Source organism: Molothrus ater, chromosome Z (assembly GCF_012460135.2).
Source record: "Molothrus ater isolate BHLD 08-10-18 breed brown headed cowbird chromosome Z, BPBGC_Mater_1.1, whole genome shotgun sequence".
Classification (NCBI taxonomy): domain Eukaryota; kingdom Metazoa; phylum Chordata; class Aves; order Passeriformes; family Icteridae; genus Molothrus; species Molothrus ater.
Window position 1 is genome coordinate 59,368,831 of NC_050511.2, and position 24,199 is coordinate 59,393,029.

At 38.4% G+C, this 24,199-nt stretch overlaps 2 protein-coding genes and 1 long non-coding RNA gene across 6 annotated transcripts in view; 2 read left to right on the forward strand and 1 right to left on the reverse strand.

Annotated features, from left to right (window-relative positions):
- Nucleotides 1-33: 33 nt before the first annotated feature.
- On the forward strand, nt 34-14,792 carry LOC118699163 (uncharacterized). Of its 4 annotated transcripts, XR_008508942.1 has the most exons (5): nt 34-158; nt 2,412-2,539; nt 7,389-7,440; nt 8,191-11,704; nt 13,043-14,792. It is a non-coding gene; the product is annotated as an uncharacterized LOC118699163 (long non-coding RNA). The 4 variants fall into 4 exon arrangements; XR_008508939.1 differs by having other exon boundaries at nt 8,191-14,792; XR_008508940.1 differs by lacking the exon at nt 2,412-2,539 and having other exon boundaries at nt 34-202; nt 8,191-14,792.
- Nucleotides 14,793-16,039: 1,247 nt separating this feature from the next.
- LYSMD3 (LysM domain containing 3) lies at nt 16,040-19,955 on the reverse strand. The gene is made up of 2 exons (XM_036402941.2): nt 19,453-19,955; nt 16,040-17,912 (listed from the first exon to the last, which is right to left on the reverse strand). The coding sequence occupies exons 1-2, from the start codon at nt 19,711-19,713 to the stop codon at nt 17,304-17,306; spliced, it is 870 nt and encodes a 289-aa protein (XP_036258834.1). The 5' UTR covers nt 19,714-19,955; the 3' UTR covers nt 16,040-17,303.
- The window catches only part of ADGRV1 (adhesion G protein-coupled receptor V1), a 287,213-nt gene continuing 282,706 nt past the window's right edge, over nt 19,693-24,199 (forward strand). The window contains exon 1 of the mRNA XM_036402940.2: nt 19,693-19,847. The gene's annotated coding sequence lies outside the window, so the exon portion shown is untranslated. The remainder of the gene's footprint in view (nt 19,848-24,199) is intronic.

Consider the following 24,199-nt stretch of genomic DNA (forward strand, 5'->3'; position numbering starts at 1 on the left):
GGCCCGGCCCACTGCGGCAGCGGCAGGCGGAGCGTGACGGGGCCGGGTGAGGCGTGGGGAGGTTCGGAGAGGCTGCGGGCTGCTCAGCCGTGGCGCGGCACGGCGCGCGTTTGAGCCCCCTTCACCACTGAGACCCGCCGGCGGAGGGGGTAGTAAAGGTGAAGCGCTGCGGCCGTGCGGGGAGCGGCAGGACCCTCTAGGGGTGAGGGCTGTCAGCGAGGGGTGGGGAGCGGGAAAGGAGCGGAGAGCAGCTGAGAGGGCTATTCTCACACGGCAGAGGTTAGTGACCCTCAGGACAAATATCTTCTCCCCCTTACTGGCTTTAGTTAAAAAGACACCCACAAAACTTCAGTATTTAATGTTCAGTACTTTCTTTTGTTTATGTTCTTCCCTTTAACTGATGGCACCTGCCTCTCAAAATCCGAGAACACAACCACCAGAACACGATCAGGAATTTTGCTGTGAGGAAAGCGTAGGATACCGAGAGCTCGTCTGAGCGCTCAGTCTTCTTAGGTCTGCTGTTGTTGCACCAGCTGTCCGGCAGCTGTCGGGGATCCGGATTCCACGGGCCTTTCCCTTCTGAAACATAAGCTGCCTTCCCCTGAATAACTGCCCGAGAAAGTGCATATGTAGGTTTGGAGGAATTTGAAAAGCCTAAATCTGAAAATCTTCTCTTTTATAGATGACACACAGACTACCCGAAAACAAGAAAATACACCCTTTAGATCTTTTAGAAATCCCCCAAGGCAAACAGAACGCTAGTTGGGGTAACTTTATCATCCTTAGTAGCTTAGTTGTCCAACTCTTCAGGATTTTTCCATCTGTCACTGTCACTTTGTGCTGTCAGTAAACATAAACATTCTGAGGTTTTTAAAAAATCGTAGGTTTGGGTAAAAAGGTGAAGTTGAAATGCTGCTAGTTTTAAAGTTTATTCTCATCAGACTAATGCAATGCCATTTTAAGCAAATTTACTAAGAATTAACTTTAAAGCAGCTTTTAAAAAATGGACCTTCATATTCACTACATTTAATGCCTTTCCTTGTTAGCTTAGCATCTCGTTTAACTTGTGTTGTGTTGTTCTGCTGTTTACTTTTTTTTTTTTTGCACCTAGATAATTGCTCATGTTTGGGGCTTTACAGTGTCTTTTATCTTCTCTATTCTGCAAGGCTCACATCTTGCTTTTCATCCTATTTTCAGAGGACCTTCCCTTCCCTTCCCTTCCCTTCCCTTCCCTTCCCTTCCCTTCCCTTCCCTTCCCTTCCCTTCCCTTCCCTTCCCTTCCCTTTTTTTTTCTTAAAAAAAATATTTATTTAGGTCTCTCTGCTTATTTATTCTGTGCTGCAGAGTGGCATGGAAATCTAGAATATGATTTTGTTTTATCCACACAGAGCTTATTTCTGTTGAAAGTAACAAGTAGGAAAAAAACTGGCATCAACATGTTTTCTATGACCTTAAAAAAAAGGCGTTTGCTTCTGTCTGGGGGGAACCAGGTGCACTCGTACAGGTACAGCAGTAAGTCTGGAACAACCTGGTTGTACTGAGCAAGTACAGTGACCTTGCAGTTACTAGTGAACAGCTCATGGGATTTCTGGGCTTGGACCTTGCACCAGTCTGAGTGGTTTGTGGGAGTGAGCAGTATCACAGCGCTTCAGCTTCTCTTGGAGCCCATTTATTGACATCTTCCCCCATTTTCACATTTTGATTTATTTATCAACCCATGGATCGTGCAATTAATGGGATGAAGCTTGGTATAACATGAAAGTGGAGAGAAGTGACTGTAAGTGTTTTGGAGGCTCTTCTTCTTTTATGGCCTTTTAAAATATTTCAGTTAGAAACAATATCCTTTTTTTTTTCAGCAGTTAGCTTGCAGTCCTGCTGGAGTTTTTCATGACTTTTAATTATCTCAATTACCTCTTTGCCTGTGTCACTTTTTCAAGATCCAAAAATAGTTACTAAGATAAAGGACAAAAAATAGTCATGATGAAGAAGTCATGAATGACAAACACAAACTGCCTTTTGGAGAAAAGTTCAAAAAAACACTAGAGTGCAGTCACAGAAAGTTCAGGGTTCTTAAACTTTTTTCACCTGTTTCTGGTTCTTCTGGTTGAACTCAATACAGTGCATCTAGGGTTTTGAAGAAGATGGCTTAAAATTCCTACGTTAGGAGGCAATTTCAGGCATGCAGAGGTAGCTAGCAGAAATAAGTGACTGAAGCTGATTTTATGCTTGTATCAAATTTACAGTCTGTGGAAGAATCCAAGATGGGCATTGAAAATGGCTTGCTATTTAAAAATTATTTCTGGTTTTAAAATGCCTGTAGTTTTTGTTAGATACTAACTTTCTTGGTAATATGTACATCAATTTGAAACACATAAGGAAAATATATCTTTAAAAATCTATAATATTTTCAGTACATCCAAATGGCTGGGTCAGGTAGAGGAAGGGGACATGCTTCATCTGCCTTCAACATGGAGGTTATTGGCTTTGGCAAAGATGCAGCTCTACGTGATGTCATCTGTAAACCTCACCATAATTTCCAGTAAGTACAGCCAGTATCTTGGAGCACAGTCTGTGTTCAAGTAAACTGTGTTCACACTCATGTTTAGAGAACATAGAGAACTTAATGAAATATATGAACACCCCTAAGAATTTTGGATTTTATAATAATGTAAATCACCATTTTTCTTAATTCATCATCAAACGGGCTTTCCTTCCCCTTTGCTTACTGTTGTATCACATCTTTAACTAGATTGCTTGCAAGGAGTTAGTGCATTGAAGTCCTCATCATGATTTGGTTTTCTGGACATTACAAGAATAGATACACTGGATACTTGAATTTTCTGAAATGAGTTTACATTAATCTTTGAAGCTATAAATAGATTTGCTGATTTTAGAAAATTACTATTTATGCAAACATGAAAAATTGTGTATGATTGTCCTGTACTGCAGAAGCCAGCATTAGAAAATAACTGAAAGATCCTTTGTGTAATTGAGACTTGGCATTTAGGATGTATTTGAAAATCAAAGGGGAATAAAGACCATCTTCTGACCGCATTTTGATGTGCAGGGAAGCTTTTGACTTACTGAACCATATATTATTCATCCTCTTAATCCAGCATTACAATTAAGATGTGTGATTTCATATTACTAAGTCATCTGTAACTGTTTTTCATGTGAATGTGGCAGTTTGCTTGGTAGCACAGTTCTGTGCCATCTGAATTCTGTATACAGTGCATCTTTTGAGGTACAGTCAGCCTAACAGGAGAATTACTAGCCCCAGTATATTTAATGTATACCCTGGAGAAGGTAAAAGGCTTTCTTCCTTCTGTGAACAAAATTTCAGAACCAAGTTAAACTTCTCAGGGCAAATCTGGTGCCATTCAGGAAAATCAGAGTTAACCTAGCTGTATAAGTAGAATCAATAAAAAATTAAAGTGTTGATTTAATGACTGGGCAATGACCAAAAGTATGTTACAGCTTTGACTAACTTACAGTGAAATTATTTGAAGCAGAGAGTTATTGCTGCTGCATATTCCTATTAGACACTTTCTGAGTTCACACAAAGTTTCTGTAAATGCAATTAGAAACACAATTAAGGAACATCAGCAACATTAAGTGATTTAAAGTGTTGGCCAACTAGCAAATATAGATGGAAGCAGTAAGCTCCTTTCATGGTCCAGATCTGGGACTTGTGATACACTTCATGCTTTGCAACCTACCACTCAGTTATTGATTTAGCACCATTTATCACATGAGAGAAACAACATCCATTCTGTAATTCTGCCTGTAGTATTCTGGATATTTTTAAAACTGTTTTTGCATATTTATCTTTCTCACTTTCAAAATCCAAGTTAAACAAAATCAAAACACCCCAAAAACAAACCCCCACAAAAAACCTCCCTCAAACCTCAAAAATCCAACTCTTAACATTTCATTTAAATTCAGCTGGTAGAAACTGTGTGAGGGCCTGGTTTTAGACAGCACAACCTCATGTAATAGTCATGAGAAGAGTGTCCATGTTATTCAGATTGCATACTTAATGTAGCTGTAACACTGTCACTGAAGTGGTTAAGAACAACACTACTCTGACTGAAGAGAGAAAGAATGGTTTCTGAGAAAGTTCAGTTGGTGAGAATAATTGCTTTTGGCAATTAAGAGTTTCGGATTACTATGAATGACTGTGTAACAGTTTTAATAATTTTTTTCCTTGATTTTGTCCAAAATGCCACATCTGAGGGGTGGGTTATAATTACATCAGTGATGGTCTTCAATTTAAAAAGCTTGTTTTTATCTCAGTTGCAATGTGCAGTTGTCTCTGGGACTGCATTCTGTGGCAAAAGTGGTCTAGCTTTAAGAAAACTGTGGAGTAGATTATTTTTAAGTGATATTTTCTGTTACCTGGTTGACAAAACATCTTGTAAAACTAAGAGGGTGTCACAAAGTAGGCTGTAAGCAGGAACTTCATAAATTGTCTTTGCTACAAGAGTGAATGGATTGTTATAAAACCTCAGAGCAGTATCTGCGAGCCACGTGGTCCTTTGAAGTGTGAGAAGTGAAACGTTTTAATTAGTTAGGATGTATCTGTCTATCTTTCATTATTCAGGTAGCAAATGAAAGCCCTGTCTCCTTCTACCTGGAAATTTTGATGTGGAATGTACCATATAGCATAGATTTCCATCATTCAACACTCATTTTGAGAGAATAGCAGGCATATTCTATAGAAATTTCTTTATTTACCCCACTATGAAAGTTACGAATCACTCATATTTTCCTCTAGGTGTATCTGCCAAGACTGGGTGACTGCCACCTTGGCATTGGTTTGGAATTAGTTCCTTGGTTGTGAGGGGCAAGAGTCAGTCAATGTATTTTTTTACTGATGGCATCAGCAATTTTTTCTTCACTAAAGAGCCTTGAACTGCAATCAAAACTATTTGTTTCTTTTCCTCTCTTTGCTGATAGTTTCCTACATCTATGAATGCCCCTTGAGACACTGTTATTTTAATTGTAGACTCTTTCATGCACAATTTTGGGAAGGTTTTCTGTTTGTCTTCGTAATAACTAAGTTTAACTTCATCTATGATGTCTTCTTTTTCCTTGGTGAGTATGCGCCTGAAGGATGGAATGCCATACAGAAAGACCTTGACAGACAGGAGAAGTGGGTGCATGGGAATCTCACGTAGTTTAATAGTGAGTGCAAGTGCTGCACCTGGGTTGGGCCATTGCCAGCACATTGAGGGAGGGATTGTTCTCCTCTTCCATGTTTTGGTGGGACCCCATCTGCAGTTCTGCATAAGCTCTGGGTTCCTAGAACAGGAAGGACATGGACCTGTTGGAACAAGTCCAGAAGAGGCCACTCAGTTGATCAGAGGGAAGGAGAACTTCTCCTATGAGGAGAGGCTGAGAGAATTGAGATTATTCAGCTTGGTAAAGAGAAGTCTTCAGGCTGACCTAACTGCAGCCTTTCAGTATCTGAAGGGAATTTACAGAAAAGATGGGGCAATAGCATGTAGTGACAGGACAAGGGGGAATGGGTTCAAATTGAAAGAGAGTAGGTTTAGATTAGACATTAAGAAGAAATTCTTTACTTTGAGGGTGTTGAGGCACTGACACAGGTTGCTCAGGGAAATTGTGGATGCCCCATTTCTGGAGGTGTTTAATGCCAGGCTGGGTGGGGCTTTGAGTAACCTGATCTAGTGGAAGGTGTCCCTGCCCATGGCAGTGGGGTTAGAACAAGATGATATTTAAGGTCCCTTCCAACTCAAACTCTTCTGTGATTCTATGAGTTTCTGATTATGTGCTAGAAGTCTTTCACGCTAAAGGTCAAAGGCTATCTTTGTAACTATTTTTTGTAAAATATCTGCAAATATTATCCCTACTTGGGTTAACAGTGCAATCAAATTCAGTAATTTTGCACTAAGTGGATTTTGCATGTGGTAATTTGTCAAGAAAAAATGTGACTGATTTAAAAATACTAAAGTTTTGCTATTGCTTTTGGCATTAGAGATTGTATGTAAAAGGTTATTATCCATGTATAAATGGATGTACTTGCACTGTATGACTACTATGAATTTCTCAATTTACTTCTTATGCCTGGAAGAAGGTTAAATGGATTAAAAGTGTTTAGCTGCTGTTTTGGATAGGATGCAAAGCTCTTCCATTGCAGAAGTACTGGAAGTCTTGGAAGCTGGTGATCAGATACAACCTTTTGAGACTTAGGAATACTGGATACTATTTATGAATAACACAGTGATGTGAAATGTTGCTCGCTGGTTTTGTAATAAAGATTTGATTGTGAAACTTGAAGAGTAGAGAGTTACTGTTATATTTGATGTTTCAACTTAGTCTCTAAATAAATCTGCATTTAACAATTCCATGTTTTCAAGGATAAAAGAATAAATTATAGTATTTTTGGAGTGTTGGGTGTTTTTTGTTTGTTTTGGAGTGAGGTTTTTGTTCAGTTTTTTTACTGTTTGACAACAAGAAACTGTTCAACATGGGATTAGAAAAATATACTCTATGTTCAGTTACAGGTAAATATCAAGGACTGTCTGGATTGCCTTGACTGTGAACTGAGTAACACTTTCTCTATAGTAATTGAGAGATAGTCAGGAGTACCAGGACAATGCAAAGGAGCAGGAAACGTGGACACCAGGAAATAGCTGAGGTTATCAAAGGCTAATTTTCTATGAGCCTGTGAAATGTTCTGATCTTTTAAGTATTTGATTCACTATTTTTCAAACAATAAAAAGGTAAGAAATTATTACCAAGTCATATATTCCTTCCAGTCCTGTATTTTGAGAGTTATTGTACTTGACATGATTTCAGATCAAGGTGAGTATTCTTTTGTCAAAAAAAAAAAAAGGAAAGAATCTGCTTTTATTTATTTACCCTGTTGTAACAACTGATTAGCAGCACAAATGTAAACTTAGGCTATCACTCTTGCACTCCTTTTTCCTTACTCACTTCATAAGAGTTTTGAACGGGGAGCAAACACTGATGTTACTAAAAACAACCCAGCCTTATGTCTGTCATGGGAAGCTATGTTTTATAATATCAGCCTTCCCAAACCATATCTTTATAGCTCACTACTGCAAACTTAATTACATAATACGTAAGTTGAAGAGCCTGTGGGCCACTGGAATGGCTGAACTTTGTCTCCTTGGGATAGAAGCCAGTTGTCCTTATGTGGGTAAAATGGCAATCCTGACTCCCATTCCTCAATTTAAATTACAGCTAAATTACAGCTACAGAATTCCCTAAAACGGTTGTAGTAAAACATTTTGGCATGAATGTAAATAGGATCGAGGACCCTTCCTTTCCCTGGTGGCAGGGGAAGGATTACTGCTGTAAATCATCATTTTTCTATATTAAAGCTATTTTCTGTACAGATAGGAGAAGAGTCCTATGAGAGATGAAACCAAAGAAAGCAAACAAAAAAAGGTATGTTATATATTTTAAGAAACAAATATTACATAGTAGTTGAGAAACAGAAGCTGTAACGGAGATACTTAGATGAAAAAATGCTAGAAATGTTAATTAGTCTAAATCATTAAGGCTTTTGGCAGATTTTTTCCATAAATATTTTATTAGTCTGCCTTTTGTGGTTTTTGCTTTGCTTCTGTAGCATGTTTTAACTTACTGGAAAAGACTTTCCTTCCTTTCTTCTGCCTTTTGTGTTGATGCACCATATTAACATACAAGATATGTAACAGTAAAAAATTTTAAAAAAATCCACAAATCTTTTTTGTTTTGAAAACTTGTATCTTTAGTCAGCATTCATCCCATTCAATAGTAACTGGCTGTTCAGGTTTCTTTTATATTTTGGTTTCTCAATTATCTTGTTAATGATTTGGTTGATTTTTGAATCTTTTAGGCCTTTTATATGTAACTTAATGTGGGTTATTTTCTATTTTCCCTGATTTTACTTTATTTTCAGCTTTTGTCTGCAGAATTGTGAATCAGATCCTTGAAAAGCAGTTGGAACTAGTAGTGGTAGTTCTTACAGAAAAACAGATCTTTATTATGCAGCATAATTTGTTTTTCAAAGTGTTTTCTAGTATGCATGACTTATTTTAAGTTCTTTGTAGAAATTTGTGGCCTCCTATGAGAAGAAACACTTGGCCTCTTGTGTTTAGCTGTTTATATATAATTGTTTGCTTTCTTCCAAGTCTTTAATGTGTGATTTTTCAGTTCACAGATAAAACAGAAAAAGGAATGGGAATGTGCATAGTCATAGAGACTGGCTCAGCTGGAATCTTTGTTCCCTTTTAGAGCATCATTGAGAAGCACGATACAGAAGGTAGACTGTAACATTCAACTGAAAATGAAATATTTATTTGCAAAATCTCCAAAGATGGGACCAGAATATACCTGGGTTTTATTCTAAAAGAAGAAGCCATGGGCTTTTATAAGCCTATGCACAATAGTTTTCGCCTTGAGATCATAAAAAGAGAATGACTGCACAGTGGGGGAATTTTTCTTTCTTTAGTTCCGATTTCTTTACTGGCTCTTAAAAGTACATTCCTCTACATGTTATAATGGCAAAGATCAGCTGACCATCAGAATTTGATTGGATTAAAAACCAGGTTCCCCTAAAAGCAAAAACAATGTGGGGCTAAGGGTTTTTTTGTGGACTCCTGATGATACATTTAGTTGTTTTTGGTTTTTTTTTTTTTGTGGAATCCTGATGATAGAGAGTTCTATATTAGTCAGGAGGTTTGCACATAGCTGATCAATGACCCATTAGAGCTCCTGGTACTTGTCTTTTTTGACACATTAACCATGTTGACACTTAGGTGACACTTTAACCATGGTGGAACAAAGGTGAACAAATCAACAGAAATTCGAACCAAGTTCCTACCATTCTCCCTTTTTAGCTTGCAGGAGTGGTTTTGGGATCAATACAATTCAATGTACAGAGGCAGCTTTAATTTTACACACCTCCCCTCCTTTTTTTTGGTTTCCCTGGATGTTTTAACTGCCTTCTCAGTGACAAAACTTTGGGTAGAATTCCACACTGACCCTGGGCTGTAAAATGCAAAATCCTAGATACCAGCAGTGCCTGCTGAAAAGAAAAAATACATAAATAAGATAAATAAAAGTGTCATCTGGGTTCAGTAGGCCAGCCATATGCATAGGTATATAGCACTCAAATGTATGCATTTTAGCCCAAGTACTGGAAGACCAGGAATTAGACTGTATTCTATTGCACCTCTAAGGTATATTAACATAGGGAGCTATTTTGCTCCCATAGTTCTAATGAGTCAGTGTTGTCACTGACATATTTTATGAAAATCCTTTCGCTAGGATTTTTTTCCTGAGAAGCTGAGAGGCCTCAGAAACGAAATGTAAACAATAATTATCTGATGGCTGTGGAATGTGGTCTGGAGATGGTTCACCAACGGGTGATTGTTTTTAATTGATGACCAATGACAGCCAGCTGTGTCGAGGTTGTGAGCAGTCACAAGATTTTATTATTCATTCCTTTTTTTGCTAGCCATCTGATGTCTTCTCTTTCTTTAGTATAGTTTTAATATATCATTTTCTTTTAATATAATATATACCATAAAATAATAAATCAGCCTTCTGAAACATGGAGTCAAGATTCTCATCTCTTCCCTGGGGTTGCCTGCAAATTACACACCGTGTTTCTAATTTATAAGGGCCAAAGATGCCCAGCTCTTAGAGACAAATCTCATGTCTGTTTGTTCTATATGTATTATCTGTAAAAGCCTGCAGGAGGTTGTGCAGAATTGCTGAATTGCACTTTCTGCTTGTTTTCCTAAAAAGCCTACTTCATTCTGGATGTGTTTGTTTGATGCTGTTCATGTTTTTGCAGAGCAGCTTGACTCCCCTGAGCTCTGTGCAGCGCTTTAGTCATATAATCCTTTCCTAGGCAAAACACTGGAATAAACTCAATGTTATTTATGACAAATGCTTTTGATAAAATATAAGTGTTTTCTCAGCAGTTCCCAGTGTTCTCCATCCTTGAGCATTTGGGGAACTTTGGTTTAGGGTGCTGCCATTCAAGTAACTCTTACCTGGGTATATAGTTTGCTATTTTTGATCTTTGCTCCACCATACAGTTAATCAGGGAGAAACTTGATAAAGATTATGCTCATGAATCAGGGGACTATGCAGAAATACACAACATAGCTTCATTAGAGGAGAGCCAACTGTAGTCAAAAAGCCATGTAGCTGAAGTAATCATGCCTTCTGTTGGAGCTAATGAACTTCTGCCTTTTTTTAACATCTACTTGTCTGAAGTACCCATCATTAATGTTTTGTATAAATCAGTAAAAATGAGTTTTTATTTTTTCAAGATGATTAAACATAACAAGTGAGATTCTGTTCTAGTTTCTTAGCATTTTTTAAGTATATAAGTGACTAGTATTTTGTGAAGCTGAATGTTGTATTTTAGCCCAGCCTTTGGTCAACTACTTGTTCAAACTGAATTTCAGCCAGGCATCTCTTATGTAAATCAGACATTTGCATCTCTGTGAATGATGTAGCTCAAAGTCTCAGGTAATTCTAATACAGATAGTATGGGATTTCTGTGGCATACTCAGGATGTATTTACTCTTAAGAACAAGTAAAACAAGAGAATTTGTCTTTTTCACATTAACAAAAAAAATAACAGTAATGCATTTTATTTCACCAGGTGCAAAAACAAAAAAGGCAAAAAACTCTGAGCCTAAAAGTAATCTGGATGTCATTGAAAAAAAATTAAGTAAGATGTGCATACTCTTTCTAAATTTTACAATAGACATTGAAGGAAAATGAAACCTAATATGTTTATTAGTACAAATGGAATAACAAACACACACTTTTTCTGGTCTTGTCTTGCTACTCTGACAGACAACTGTTCTGCAGCATGGTGGCACAAGGGTTAGGGTACGAGTCTGGCTGTGGAGAAACCACTTTCTTTGCTTTTGTTTGTACCTGAACACAACAACCAACTGCTCTTCACTGGGTAGCAACACAGTCTAATGTAAATAGTAGAGTTGCTATTGGAGCTAACAGAAGGAGGAACTAGTGCAAGTGTTTTTAAAATCTGTTGCTATTTCACCCATCTACTGATGTTGGAACTTGAAACAATTTACTAAGTTGAGAAAAAACATACAGAAAAAACATACAGAAACAAAACATGACCTCTGTTTTGTTAGCAATTACTTAACCATGTGTCAGTGGGAACCTTTAAGGTGAAACAGCTTTATATTTTTTCTCCTGGTGATCCACCAGTTGTTTAAAGTAGTTATATTATTACATATGGTATGAGGTATTGCTTTATCAAGTATGACATGGTCTTCTGTCAACTGTTCTAACAGTGGATCATAAAGGGGAATTGTCATCTCAGTTTATTACACAGGACATGGTTTTTTATGGCTGATGCTTGACCAAGTAAATCCTTATTAAGTTCTTGTGCTTCACATCATATTGTAAATATTGACACGCAAGATTTGCACAGCATTGTTATGCTAACTGTCTTGCTGTTAAGTGCATCTCAACTTTTTGGTAGTATGGAGGATATGCTGTTGCTGTAAAATGGGATTACCTTGTTAAGAGATTGCCTTGTGACAGGCGCTAGAAAAGAAGGATGAGGGAAAAGAAAAACCTGAAGATGAGAAAGACAAAAGACAAAGAAGGTGAAGATGATGAAGAAGCAGAAGAACCAGAGGAATATGATGAAGAAGAGCATGAAGAGGTATAATGTTAGTTTTCCTATTTATACAGAGTCAGATCCCAGTCATTGATAGTGTGTTGGCTGGCAAAGAAATGTCCCAAGCTCCCAGTAAGGCAGAGTTGTTTTGGGAGAAATTATTACATTAATTGTCTTTGTTGCACTACATTGTATTATAAATTTAAGCGACTGTTCTAGACTTATTACTCACAAAGAGCTCTGATAAAAAGATCTTGTACATAAGAATGTGTTTACACAATCAATACACACAATTACTCCTTTTTATCACGAAAACAGTGATGCCTGTTGTTTCATATATATCAGGACTTCATTACAGTATTTTCCTTTTTCTTTCCCAATAATCTATTACTGTTTTAAAGTGCGGGTGCTCAAGTGCAGTTTAAATAATTTTTCTTCTATAAATTGTCTTCTCTACACATAGAGTGATTTTTTCCCCATTGGTTTAGGAAAATGACTACATTTCTTCCCATTTTGAAGATGGAGATGGCTTTGGTGTTGCCAGTGATGACAATACGGTTGAAGCAACATAGTAGCTGTTGTTTCTAAGTATTAAACTGCTCAAGCCTTATACTACCTGAAGCAGTATATTATGGAGATAGGCTGAGTATAAATAGACTTAATGCTTTAGCTCTTTTGGTTTTAAGCAGACTCTCCAAAAACACACTGGAGTTTAATTGTACTATTCTGTAAAAGAGGCTAGGGAATCCTATGTTTTGTTCATTTGCTAAGTGCTTTGCAGACATGCCTTTTTATGGTCCTCTGGAATCCTATGGATAGAATAGGGTATGCCATTGTGTTTCCTCTGCACAGAAAAAAAAGTATGCATTTTACTTGAAATTGTCTAAGCATTTGCACTAGTCAATTCTATGCCTCAACAGTTAAAACAAATAATGAAATTCTTGATGACCACTACAAAAAAAAAGACACAGAGCCTTTATGGACATAAGCTCCTTGTTGGTAGCTGACTCCTTTGAATGACTTTTAAGTAACTTCTGAGTTCAGGTAACTGAAAATAACTGACAGCTATGCATTTCAACATAAACTGACTTGGAAGAACCAATGCATGATGTCCTAATTAAAAAAAATAAGAGAATGCCAAGAAAAAGCAAAAGCTTAATGTTTGGAAGCATCCTTTTTATTTGAAAACCAACAGCTGTAGTGTTGAAAACTTATCACTGAGATTAGATGCTTGAAGAATGCTGTGACAGCACATTCTCTATATCTTACTGTCTTTTGATAGTAAAAAATAATATTTTTTATTGTTACTACATTACTGTTGATCAGGGGTTTTGGGCTTTTTATGTTGCTTGGTTTTGAAGTGTTATTTTCTTTTAAAAAAAGGGTTTCACCTTACTGATGACTGGGAAACAATTCTGCATTATTCTGTGAACTTCTGATATACAAAACACAGAAGATGTGAATGAGGCAAGGATGCTGAAAATTAGATTTGCCTGCTGTGACTATAACTGCTTCTGCTAGCTGTTCTCCTTGTGCAAGGTGAATGGTGAGACTCCTTACCCCCTACAAAACAATGTAAATAGATGGAACCATAAAATTGATGCTAGAAAAGAGTTACTGCACGAGTAACAATTTGTTGACAAGTTGTGGCTTGCCTGAACAAGTACAGCATCTTATTCTGTAGCAGACAGTAATTCTTGAGGACCGATACTTTCTCCATTCATCATTCTTCTGATGGGCAAGTGCCTTCCTACTTCACTGTTAAGAAATATTACTCTGGTAAAAATCAGGTCTTTTTGAGTCCTTTAAGAGGCAAACTGTAGTCACCTCTGTCATCCAGAGGGAATTGCAAAGTCTTAGGCTGGACCCTCCAGGATTAGTTTAGCTATGGTAAATAAGCCCATCGATTAGGAACAAGTTCTGCAAGGACACAGATCAGTGCCAGGGCACTTCTGAAAAGCAGTTAGATTGTGCTCTTCCAGAGGTGTAATACTCGCACCTCTGCTTAGCAGCTGATTTTCTGATTGCTTAGAATTTATTGCAAGACCATAATGCCAATAAAACTTATGACTGTTCTTTAGTCTGCAGCAAACTTCAAATTTGGACATGCATATATTCAAATCCTAATTTATAGCACAGAAGAATACTGCTTTCAGTGTCATCTCACCATCGAAGAACTTCACTGATCCCTCCCTTACTTGTTCATACCTAAGAACTAAAATGTTCTCCAAAATTTATGCAGAGAAGTTCAAAGTTTACAAGGCATGAAGAGAATAAACCATAAAGGCTGCAATTACGGTATGCTAGATATAAATACTGCCAACAAAGTACTTGCTGGCTAAGGATTTTTGTTGTAGATCATACATAAAAATTGGCCTAAACAAATACAAGTAGTAGCCTGCTGTAATAAAACATGCAAAATACATAGAATTAAAAATATATTAGATGCACCATTTTCACTGCAGTCTAAAATAAAATCTTTATTTTACATATATTACTTACATTTTTCTAAAAGCAGAGGAGCAGAAGTATTTAAAATAAGACTTGCATCCTCACTCGGAAGTATTTCACAAAGTTGTATTTTCAGCCCTTATACAAGTTACAAAGACTATTTGTGAGAACTTATTCTGAAGTATACCAGACTTAAAACATTTAGATTTTTTATGATCCAGCAGTGCAATATGCACTTAAGTTTAAAACTGAACTGTTGCAATTATTCCAAAAGGTGATTTACAACTCAATTATTCCATGTTTGTGGGGGTTTTGGCTCTTTTTTGTTTGCTTTTGGGGTTTCTTTTGTTTATTTGTCTTTGGTTTTGTTTGTTTCTTTAAGAAATCAGTTTCTAGAAGACTACCTTCACAGATTTTATCTTGAATACGATTTAAGTTCCTCACAGAGCAGTTACCCGGTTTATTCCAGGCTGTGATGATGAATTACCGGCTGTGTTGTACTTTGGAAAAAAGCTGTAAATATCCCCACATTCTGTAGCAAGGCAAGCCAGCTGATGGTTGTAGATTACCAGGATCAGGAGTCCTACAGTCTTGAAAAGAGTTCTACTGTATCTTCTGATAAAGTTAACTCTTATTAAAATGTGCTGTATGAAATATGTTACATAATACATATGTAAAAACATATCAGGCTCTTGGTATGGAATATGGTCCCATAAAATAGCTACTCCTTTGTGTTTTTCTGAAGACTGCTTATTTTAAGGTAAAGGAAGGCATATCACCCTTAACTCAGTGCCAGTAAGCCACAGGTCTTTGACACTGTAAAAGCCCAAAGTCTGGGACACACTAGAGGACTCTTCAGCTGTACCATCACAGACCTCTGTATTCATACATCAACAGGTCAGAGACCTTCCTGACCTAGTCTAGCCACAACCACAGTTAAGTTCATTTCTGTACCAACAGCAATTTAGTAACTATCAGTCCAAGTATGTGCTATATATTAGGCTTATGCTGCATCATCACAATAGCTAATTTAATGTTCTTTGATGAATCCATAAGAAATGGAAGGATAAAGTATTAGAACTGGTGAGTTTCAGCAACAGGATGGGAGAAGCAGCAAAACAATAAAATTATGCAGGAAAAAAATTATGCATTATATACCAAATTTCATCCTATATAGAAAACATTTGTTTTTATGTGCCAAAGCTTTCTTGTCGGAGTGAGTCACCTTTTAAAGTTTTAACCATGAGAGCTGTATCACTTTAGCCACCATAAATTATTTTGTGAAGCATTTTTGCGTATAGAACTGCTACCGTAGCGTTTATGTTTGTCTTACTGGCATATTCGCTTAAAGAAAATAACTACTATTTGAAAGGATCTTTGAAAACAAGTGTAATGCAAATCATCAAGTTCATGCTGTTTGTAATCTCTTTTCCAGTGTGGAGACTATGAGTAGGCTCACTATCTCCACAGATGCTCCTTTAATCAAAAAGTTCAACAGTAACATAGTTCAGGCACCTAACTTTACACCATTTTCCTTCAAGCTTTGGCCTGCCTCAATTTCAATATAATACAAGTTAGGCAATTCTTGTTAGTACACTTGGCATGCCAGTGAAGACTCTCTGCTCCACTTCTTGGGGAAACAGGTTCTCCAAGAATAAATGGGGTCAGGTCTTCACTCTCAGAATCTCACAAAGCATTTTGGAGTACCTCAATAGTTAGAACACGTTCACTTTACCTTTTTGTACTGCATATACTTAGTCAAGACACTCATTGAAAAAATTACAATAATAGTTTAAAGGATGCTGTCTGTTTTTCCACTTCTCTCTTTTTAAGTCCTAATCAAGTTTGTTATACTGGGTTTTGGTAATAAATGCTGTTTTGAACAGGGCAATGGAATTCTTACTCGACAGGCAAATATAACCAAAATAATTATAGGCACCATCTCAGTTTTTATTTAAAAGTATTCTGAGTACACAAGTACCTCCTTTCTGTAAAAAGAGTCTAGAGGTGTGGGGCTTTATTTATGTTTTTTTATGGGTTTTTCTTTGTTTTTTATCTTGAAGCATTTTTAGATGGGGAAGAAAAAGAGGAGAAAAACCAAGGTTGATCATGAAACTCCAAGAGAAACATTCATAAATACACCAAGATGTAAAGTACAGGTCTGTAGTACAAGTTGTCTATTCTGCTCAAATTTGCTAGCAGGCATTAAATAGCATTTGAAGTCCTCTAGGACATTTAAGGAAAAAGTTAAGAGCTTGAGGTTCATGGGCAGAAGACCAGTATTAGTATGCTCAGTACCCACATGACTGCTATCTGAAGAATCAGTTGGTCCTGAACTGAGATTAACAGGAAGGGGAAAAAGATAAATCTATTAGCAGAAAATAAGGACTACTGGGGCAGTTACAGGAACATGCCACACTTCAGCACTTCTTTCATTCTACACAGAGGTGACCAGATGAGAATGCAGTCCAGTCAGTTTTCAGCAGGATATCAAGGAACAATGTAGAGTTTCAAGAGGACTACTAAGTGGACTGTGTTGAGGCACAGAATCACAGAGAAAACAAGTTACCCTAGTGCCTATACTGAAAAGTACTAAAGAATGGGTTGACTATAGGCACAAGATTTCAAGATTCCAGTTTAAGTGTTTGCTACTGCCTCTGTAAAAAAGAACTTCATGCTGGCTATTAATTATGGAATGACTGAGTTTTAAAAGAAATCTTACTCTATAAGAAAAATAAATTATGAGACCACTTAAACTTAGAACTGTAAACCTGATATTAAAATGTCAAGTGTATTATGAATTCTGTAAATCCTTTCAGATGTTTAAAAGTTAGCTATCCCCATATGCCCACTTCTGGGCTCTAAAACACGGAACTCCTTGTGTGTTAGTTTGAGCTATATTTTTTCATCTCATCATTAATTAAGAAACATGCCTATCAAAATAGTAAAAGGTGCAAAGCTTCAGAGATGACTTCATACCCTAATATACACCCCAGTCTTGTAAATTGCCTATCTCAGGCATATTCAGAGATTATGTGATCCCCCGAAATATCCTTGTAGTGGAACACTGCCCATAAAGGCAAGTCACACATCAGTACACTTCTCTACATTCCAAGTGCATTTTGCATCCTGTGGATTCCCCTTTACCTATGTTAGGTATCTACAAACAAGAGTTGTCTAGGGTCTTCCACTATTAATGCTGAAGGTCTCCTTGATTATCAACTTTCATCATATTTGTTGGATTTATTCCATTTTCTGTTTCTTTCTGATGTGATACTGCTGTGACAAACAAATGAGAAGATTCCATTGGGAAATGGTGACTGACATCTGCTTTCACTAGAACTTCATAATACAGGAGATAAAAAACTGGAGTTACTATGCCAATAATCAACATAATCACTACTGCTGTCCACCATCCTATACCCCAGTCTGCTCCATAGTAAGGATCCTTGCATTTTTTAGTTTTACCATCAGTTTCAAAACAGATCTGTTGGGCTGCTAAAGCAGAAACAACTTCATTCAGATTCTCTCTCTTTGTATCATTACACTTCACTATTTCTTCTATATCTCGATCGACTTCTTTTAAGAAGTTGCCAGCAGTCTCATTAGCAGAGAATTTATCACAAAGAGATGTTTCCTGTACTTCTGGGGAACACAGAGCAGACCGAAGAGCTGGTCTTCCTTTTGGAGATATATGGGTTTCAGTCAATACACTGAACTTTTTCACTGGAATTCTGATAGACCTCAGGGCAAAAAAATCTTGATCGTTGATAAGATTGTTAACTCTCTTGATATCTGCAACCTAAAAATGAAAACAACAGCTAAAACATCGTATTCCATTGAACCAAAACTCCCTTAATAGTACTACACCTTTAAGAAATACAAATCTTTTGTAAGGAAACAAAGGCCTTTGTATTTGCCCTACCCAAGTCAGCTCTCCTTTTCCATATTCTTGTTCAAAATATCATTTTGCTCAAATTAAGTTCAGATTTTAAGCTGAAGTCTAGGGCAAGGCCTTTGGTTTTTATTATCATTAAATTTGTAGGTTTTTTTAATTGATACCCATTCATACAGTATGAAGTCAGAAGAGGTCAAAGACCAAATCTGACCAACTTTACAGCAAGAAGGAAATGAATTATGATGCAAAACCCCTCCCACTTCAGGTAAGAAGACTGAAAGTCACTTCACATAGATACATTAACTTTATGTATGTTCAGCTATCAGTTGACAATTATCTCTGTGAAATTAATGAGAATTCACCTCACTTTAAGTTTTCAAATTATGTAAATTACTGTTAATTTCTAATTCAGTGAGAAACTTACGAGTTAGGAGTTACTACAAAGTATGAGTTTGCAATTCATCTAGCCACAGGTGTGTTTTTTTGCTCCTTCTGGGGGCTAAGGCAGAAAACAAGTATAACTTTTAAACTACTGTAATCTACCTAAGTCAGCTCTCCCCTTTTCCTATTCTTGTTCAAAATTAATCTCACTTTGCCTGCAGTAAGTTCAGATTTTAAGTCTAATGTGAAACATTCTGCAGGGATTTAAGTGCACTGGCATAATCACTGGCTTCACATTCAGATGGTAACTCCCTCACTGTAGCAGGCACAGCCACAAACTTCACCATAATGAAGTACTTCCAAATCAGTGCTTTTCTGCAACACCTGCAAAGCACACAGGAATTACGGTCACTTGAAGATGCACTGTATCCAAGTTCATGCAAACCTTTTTAATGTGTAGAAATCCTTCAGCTGCTATGGTGGCGTATTTGTTAAGTGTATGATGTTCAATAAACTGGGTAAGAATAAAAGACTGCCAAATGCAGCAATTTATGATTCCACCAGAATGCAACTTATACTTTCTGCCTCAAGTCCCGGGATAGCTCTTCACATTCTCTTGAATTTGCAAGAAAGAGTACAATTTACTTATCCTTCCTTTCTTAGTGAGGCCTGACATCATAAAGCTGCTCAAAATACCCATTTGCAGTAGGTTCTGAAGCCAAGACTTGGTTATTGAGGCTAAGGTTTGCCATGATTAGTTATGTCAAGACTTTAATACCTCAAGTCACAACAGGAGGCCCACAATTAGATGACAGTGTATTCTGTATATACAGATTTTCAACTTGACCACACTCTGAGAGTGTCACAACCAAAACTATGCACTTGTTTTTCACACTTATATTAGTTTTAAGGGGAAAAGCCCACGGAACCGGAACCCTGCGCTGTAACACGAACACTCCTGACGTAATTTTCCACTTCTGAGACACACGGCGTTTGCTACGTGCTGCCTCCGGGCGCAGCCGGCCCGGGACCAGCCTCGCGGGCCCCGCGCCCGGGCACTTACGGAGCAGCAGAACTGCAGCGCGATCGCGTTCAGCGTGTCCCCTTCACGGATGTCCTTCGTCAGCAGGACTATATCATCCAGCCTGTCCCTCGACGCGCTCCGCCGGACCTTCTCCCTGCCCCGCGGCCGCAGTTCTGACAGCTCACCCTCCTCCTCGGGCCCCTCGCTCTCCGTGCTCGCGAAAGGGTACAAGTGACCGCCGGTGAGCGGCTGCGCCACGGCGGACGGCTGCGGGCCGCTGCCAGCGCCTCTGCCGGCCATGCTTCGCGGGTGACCCTGTGGAACGGACCGCAGGCGTGGCGCCCTCCGCGGGGAGCCCCACGCTGGCCCCTCCTCCTCGCCCCCGCCCAGCTCCCTCCAGGCTCAGCAACCGCCGGCCACGCCGCCGTGGGGAGGTGAGAGTCGTGCCGTGCCGTGCCGTGCCGTGCCGTGCCGTGCCGTGCCCAGCCGGCCCGCTCCGCCCCGGACCGCGGCTTTACTTGCCCCCACTCCACATGGTACCCACCGCGATGGCGGCTGCGCTGCCACGTCCGCAGCGCGGCCACGCCCAGGCGCCGGCCGCACAAAGAAGGGGGCGGGGGTGGCGGGAGGCGGCCTCGGGGCTTGGCCGTGCCTAGCCGGCGAGGCCGGCCCGGCGGGAGAGCGTGTTCTAGTGCCGGCTGGCGCTGTCTCGCTCCGGTTCGCCCTGCTCCGTACTGCTCCGCTCCGCACTGCCCAAGCCGCTCCGCTGCGGCCCAGAGAGCGCTCTGGCTGAGCCGCTCGGCGTTGGAGGCCGGAGCGCGGGGCCGGCGCTGCCGGGCGATGAAGTGTTTCACCCTCGTCTTCCTGGAGCCCCCGGTGTGCTCTTGCTGATCCTCTTTCTGGAGAAACATAGTTTGCTCAGATGTACGAAGTTGTCATGTATTTGAGTCATTAAAAGGGTTCTTCTGAGACTGTTTTTCCCTAGCGTTCTCACTTCCTTTCCACGTTCTGTATCTCTTAGTCCCGCCTGGCTCTTACAGCCTTGCTGCACCTTCAGAAGCTGCCCGGCTGTTTCTTTATAAACCCTTCACACCTGTCCCCTCAGCACTAGTACTGCAGAGGTACAGAAATCTAGCCCTCACCGATAGATCTTTCTCACATCAGAGGTACCACAAATGAAACCCTGTCGATATTTCAACTTTCTTTTCCTAGCGGAATAATTTCTGCTGTAGGGGTCTGTCAGCAGCTTTTGGGGTGCTGAGGCAACAGATGGATGTCCTAGATAGATTTAACTTAGTGTGTCTTTTTGCTGACACAGCCTTAGCAGGAAGTTTTGGATTACAGCAGGAGTAAAGTATTAAAAAACCTGATGGCTCTAAGGCTAAATATGTTGTAAAAAATTGTTGAAGGCAAATGAGTTTGCAGGTCTGGTTCTTTAATCTGAAAATAGATTAAATTTGATCTTAAGGTACTTTTAAATTAGGGTTTGGGGTTTTTTTCTTTTGTTTTTGAGCCTTGCTAAACAACCAAAGTGGTTAGAAACATGTTTGATATTAAAAAACACTGGTTTTTTTTTTTATGTCTTTACTTTTGAAAACCAGATGTCTTGAGTCTGAAGACATAAAAATAAGAGCTTACAATTGTGTAGCTCTATGAAGTGTCACGTTCACACCCACAGAAGCTTAATTGAAGCCACATTTCCAGATATTGTAAAACAAGCTGTGAAGGTACATTGTGTTCTTGTATGTCAGCCCATTTTTTGTGTGTATATATTACACATTGTATCTACCTTGAAATAGTACTCTGTTGTATATAAGGGACGGATCAGTTAAAATAAAGGTATTCACAAGACTGTCTAGGTACTCCCTAGCCAAATAGCATCAACGCAAGCAGTACATTTCTCTCAAGAACATAGAGGTTTGCCTGAAAGAGTAGAAATATTCTCAGTTACAGAAGTCAGCACAAAATAACAAGCTGGCCATTTCATGCAGGTCTGATCACTGCTGTTTGTGAAGAAGCATGGAGTAGTACTAGCATTTAAATGTGATATTGTTCCTACAGGAAGTTCCTACAAGTTCATTGAAGCTAATTTTCTGGCTTTCTTATTCTGCGCTTGTGAAAAGAGCCCAGTGGATACCTAGTGTAGTCAGAATTTCCTCATACCAAAGTTTCTTATAAGTCCAGACACTTTCTAAACCATTTAGTAACCTAGTTAAGGGTATTTTCTTGACACTTGGGCTCACAAAACATTCTCCTTGCTGAGTGTTTCAGGTGTAATTAACTGTGAACAGTGTGGTTTCTCCTAGACTGGCACAATTTCTTCTTTCATAGCATCTTACCAATCAAAGCCTCAGAAATAAGCTTTCTATTTTTATCATGGGTCAGAAGCACAGCTTGTGCTGATTAACACAGCTGAACTGAAGATTTAGATAGAAGCTGGTATCCAACAAAGCTTGGATTGTCAGATTACATGACAAATGTGTGAACATATTTGTAGAAGTCCCAGAATGATTTTATTTTTGGGCATGCTAAATGCAGGTAGAATGAGCCTTCCACCACTGTATTTCTGGAAAGAGCAGTGTTGAAAATAACAAAATTTAATTAATTTCCCATAAGCCCAAAGTTTTCTTGTGGGATCTTGAGGAAAATTAATTTTAACTTCAAGATTTAGGATTTCATCTATTAAGAAGTACCATAACTTGTAAGGAATATTTGCAGCACCGAGCAGTTCTGTTTTGTTTTCTAAAGGAAGCTTTAGTAATAGAAGTGAAGTAACTGCAGTTATCTGTAGCTGGGAAACTGATGACTCAGATCCTATTCATGCTTTTGAAAGACTGGTTTATGAGACTCATCAGAGCTGTGGGTGGATCAGTAGAGGAGTTTGAAGTCAGAGTTTGTACGCAAGGGTGCCTGCAGTGGTATCTAATGATTGACCCATCATGCACCACTAATGTAATATCCTTTTGGAGGTTTTTTTTAATCTTTGGGTTGTGAGGCTACAGCAAAGATCAGAAACAGGGAATTTCACCATTTCTTTTATCTACAGAGGTATACCACCAGGTCAAAAAAGAACTGCTGAAGCAGCACTCTGCCTTAGAACGGGGAAAAAAGTACTGGAGTTTGCTTTGACCCTGCTACACCCATGTGTGTAACCATTTGTAACTGGTGACATTTTCCCATCAATAACAAAAGAGTATATTCCAAACCTGATGAACAAGACTGGGGCTGCATTGCTCCCATGAATGCTAATAAGAATACAGCCTTTCTCTATTCTCATGTAAGTTACTTTGCATATCCTAATAGTGCATTCTCAATGAGCAAGAGGGTCAGTGTTAATCACACCATGGCATTTCAACAGCATCTGCATGGATCTGTACCACATTCCTCTTGGTCATGTTATTTCTTGTGTGGCCTGATCAGAGCTTGGAAGTATACACATAGAAAGATTAGGAAGATCTTAAGAAATTTTTAGAAAGGAGTTGTAAGGAAAATGTGGAGGGGGGGCTGATATAACTTGTTAGTAATTTTTTATTAAAATCCCAAACGTATTCTTTCCATCTGGAGGCTATCCCATGTCATGTGCCACCACTGTTTTTGTAAGCCATTCTATGATTTGGTGCCACCAGTCTAGATTTGCATTTCAATAACTAGTGTCAAAGTGTCTAAATGTATATTTTAATTCCTTGAATGACAAGATAAATTTTTACTCATTAAGAGATTCACACAGAAATACATGTACAGCCTTTGTCTGTCTCTGCTTCTCTGCTAGGTAATTGGCAGTACAATAGTAGTACAATTGTAGGAAATAGTAATGTCAAGGTAGCTCTGCAACTCCAGCACACACCAAAGGAAGTTATTAAGACATGACTGTAAGATGCAGTAAGAGGAATTTTTCAAGATCTTTATAAAAGTATGCAAGAAGCGAATAATGCTAAATCTACAGACACTGTATAGTCTGTTCTCCGGTAGAAATATTTACATATATACATTTAGCTATAATCATAAACCCTTAATATCACTAAGTCCAACCATTGATCCTCAAAACTACCATAAATCCTTTTTATTTAGCAAGGGTCCAACAAAAGAAAAATGGCTTAAAATGACCCAGAATGTATTTGTTTAATTTATGTTATGGTTTAAATGACAGTAAATGAAAAAATACAATTGGATTGAGACTGTATTTTCCCTGTGTGATATTGTACATATTTGCTGTTCCCCTTTGGTTACTTGACAGGAATCAGTAACAATACACATTAATGTGTATTGATAATAGAAATATGCTGTGTGCCTTTCACAATGCAGCCAGTAGGGTGGATTGGTTGTTTGATATTTTATTTTCAAAAACTGTAAATAACTGCAAATTTGCTTCTGATTTACTGCTTAAGTACCCTCTGAATAAGAAAATCTATCAGGGAGTCCATTCAGTTATGGTAAAAAGTATGGGAAAATGCAGTATAGTTTCTCGAAAATGTCTTTCAAATTAATCACATATGGATTTTGTTATTAGATTTGGAATTCCTATCTGTTGATGAATAACTGTTTTGGTAATGTAATAGATGAAATTATTTTTGGAGTGCGTTTGGGTTTTTTTTTTGGTTGTTTGAGGTTTTTCCTTGGGGTCTTTTGGTTGGTTGGTTTTTGGCTTTTGTTCATTTGCTTTAAAGATTATCACAAATTTTTTCCAATTTTTACTGTATGACTGTAATAAATCCAGTCAATAGCTATTACTATTTCATATGTTTTTCCTGCGTAAAGTAAGGAAACCTTTCAGTATTTATCTTCTTTT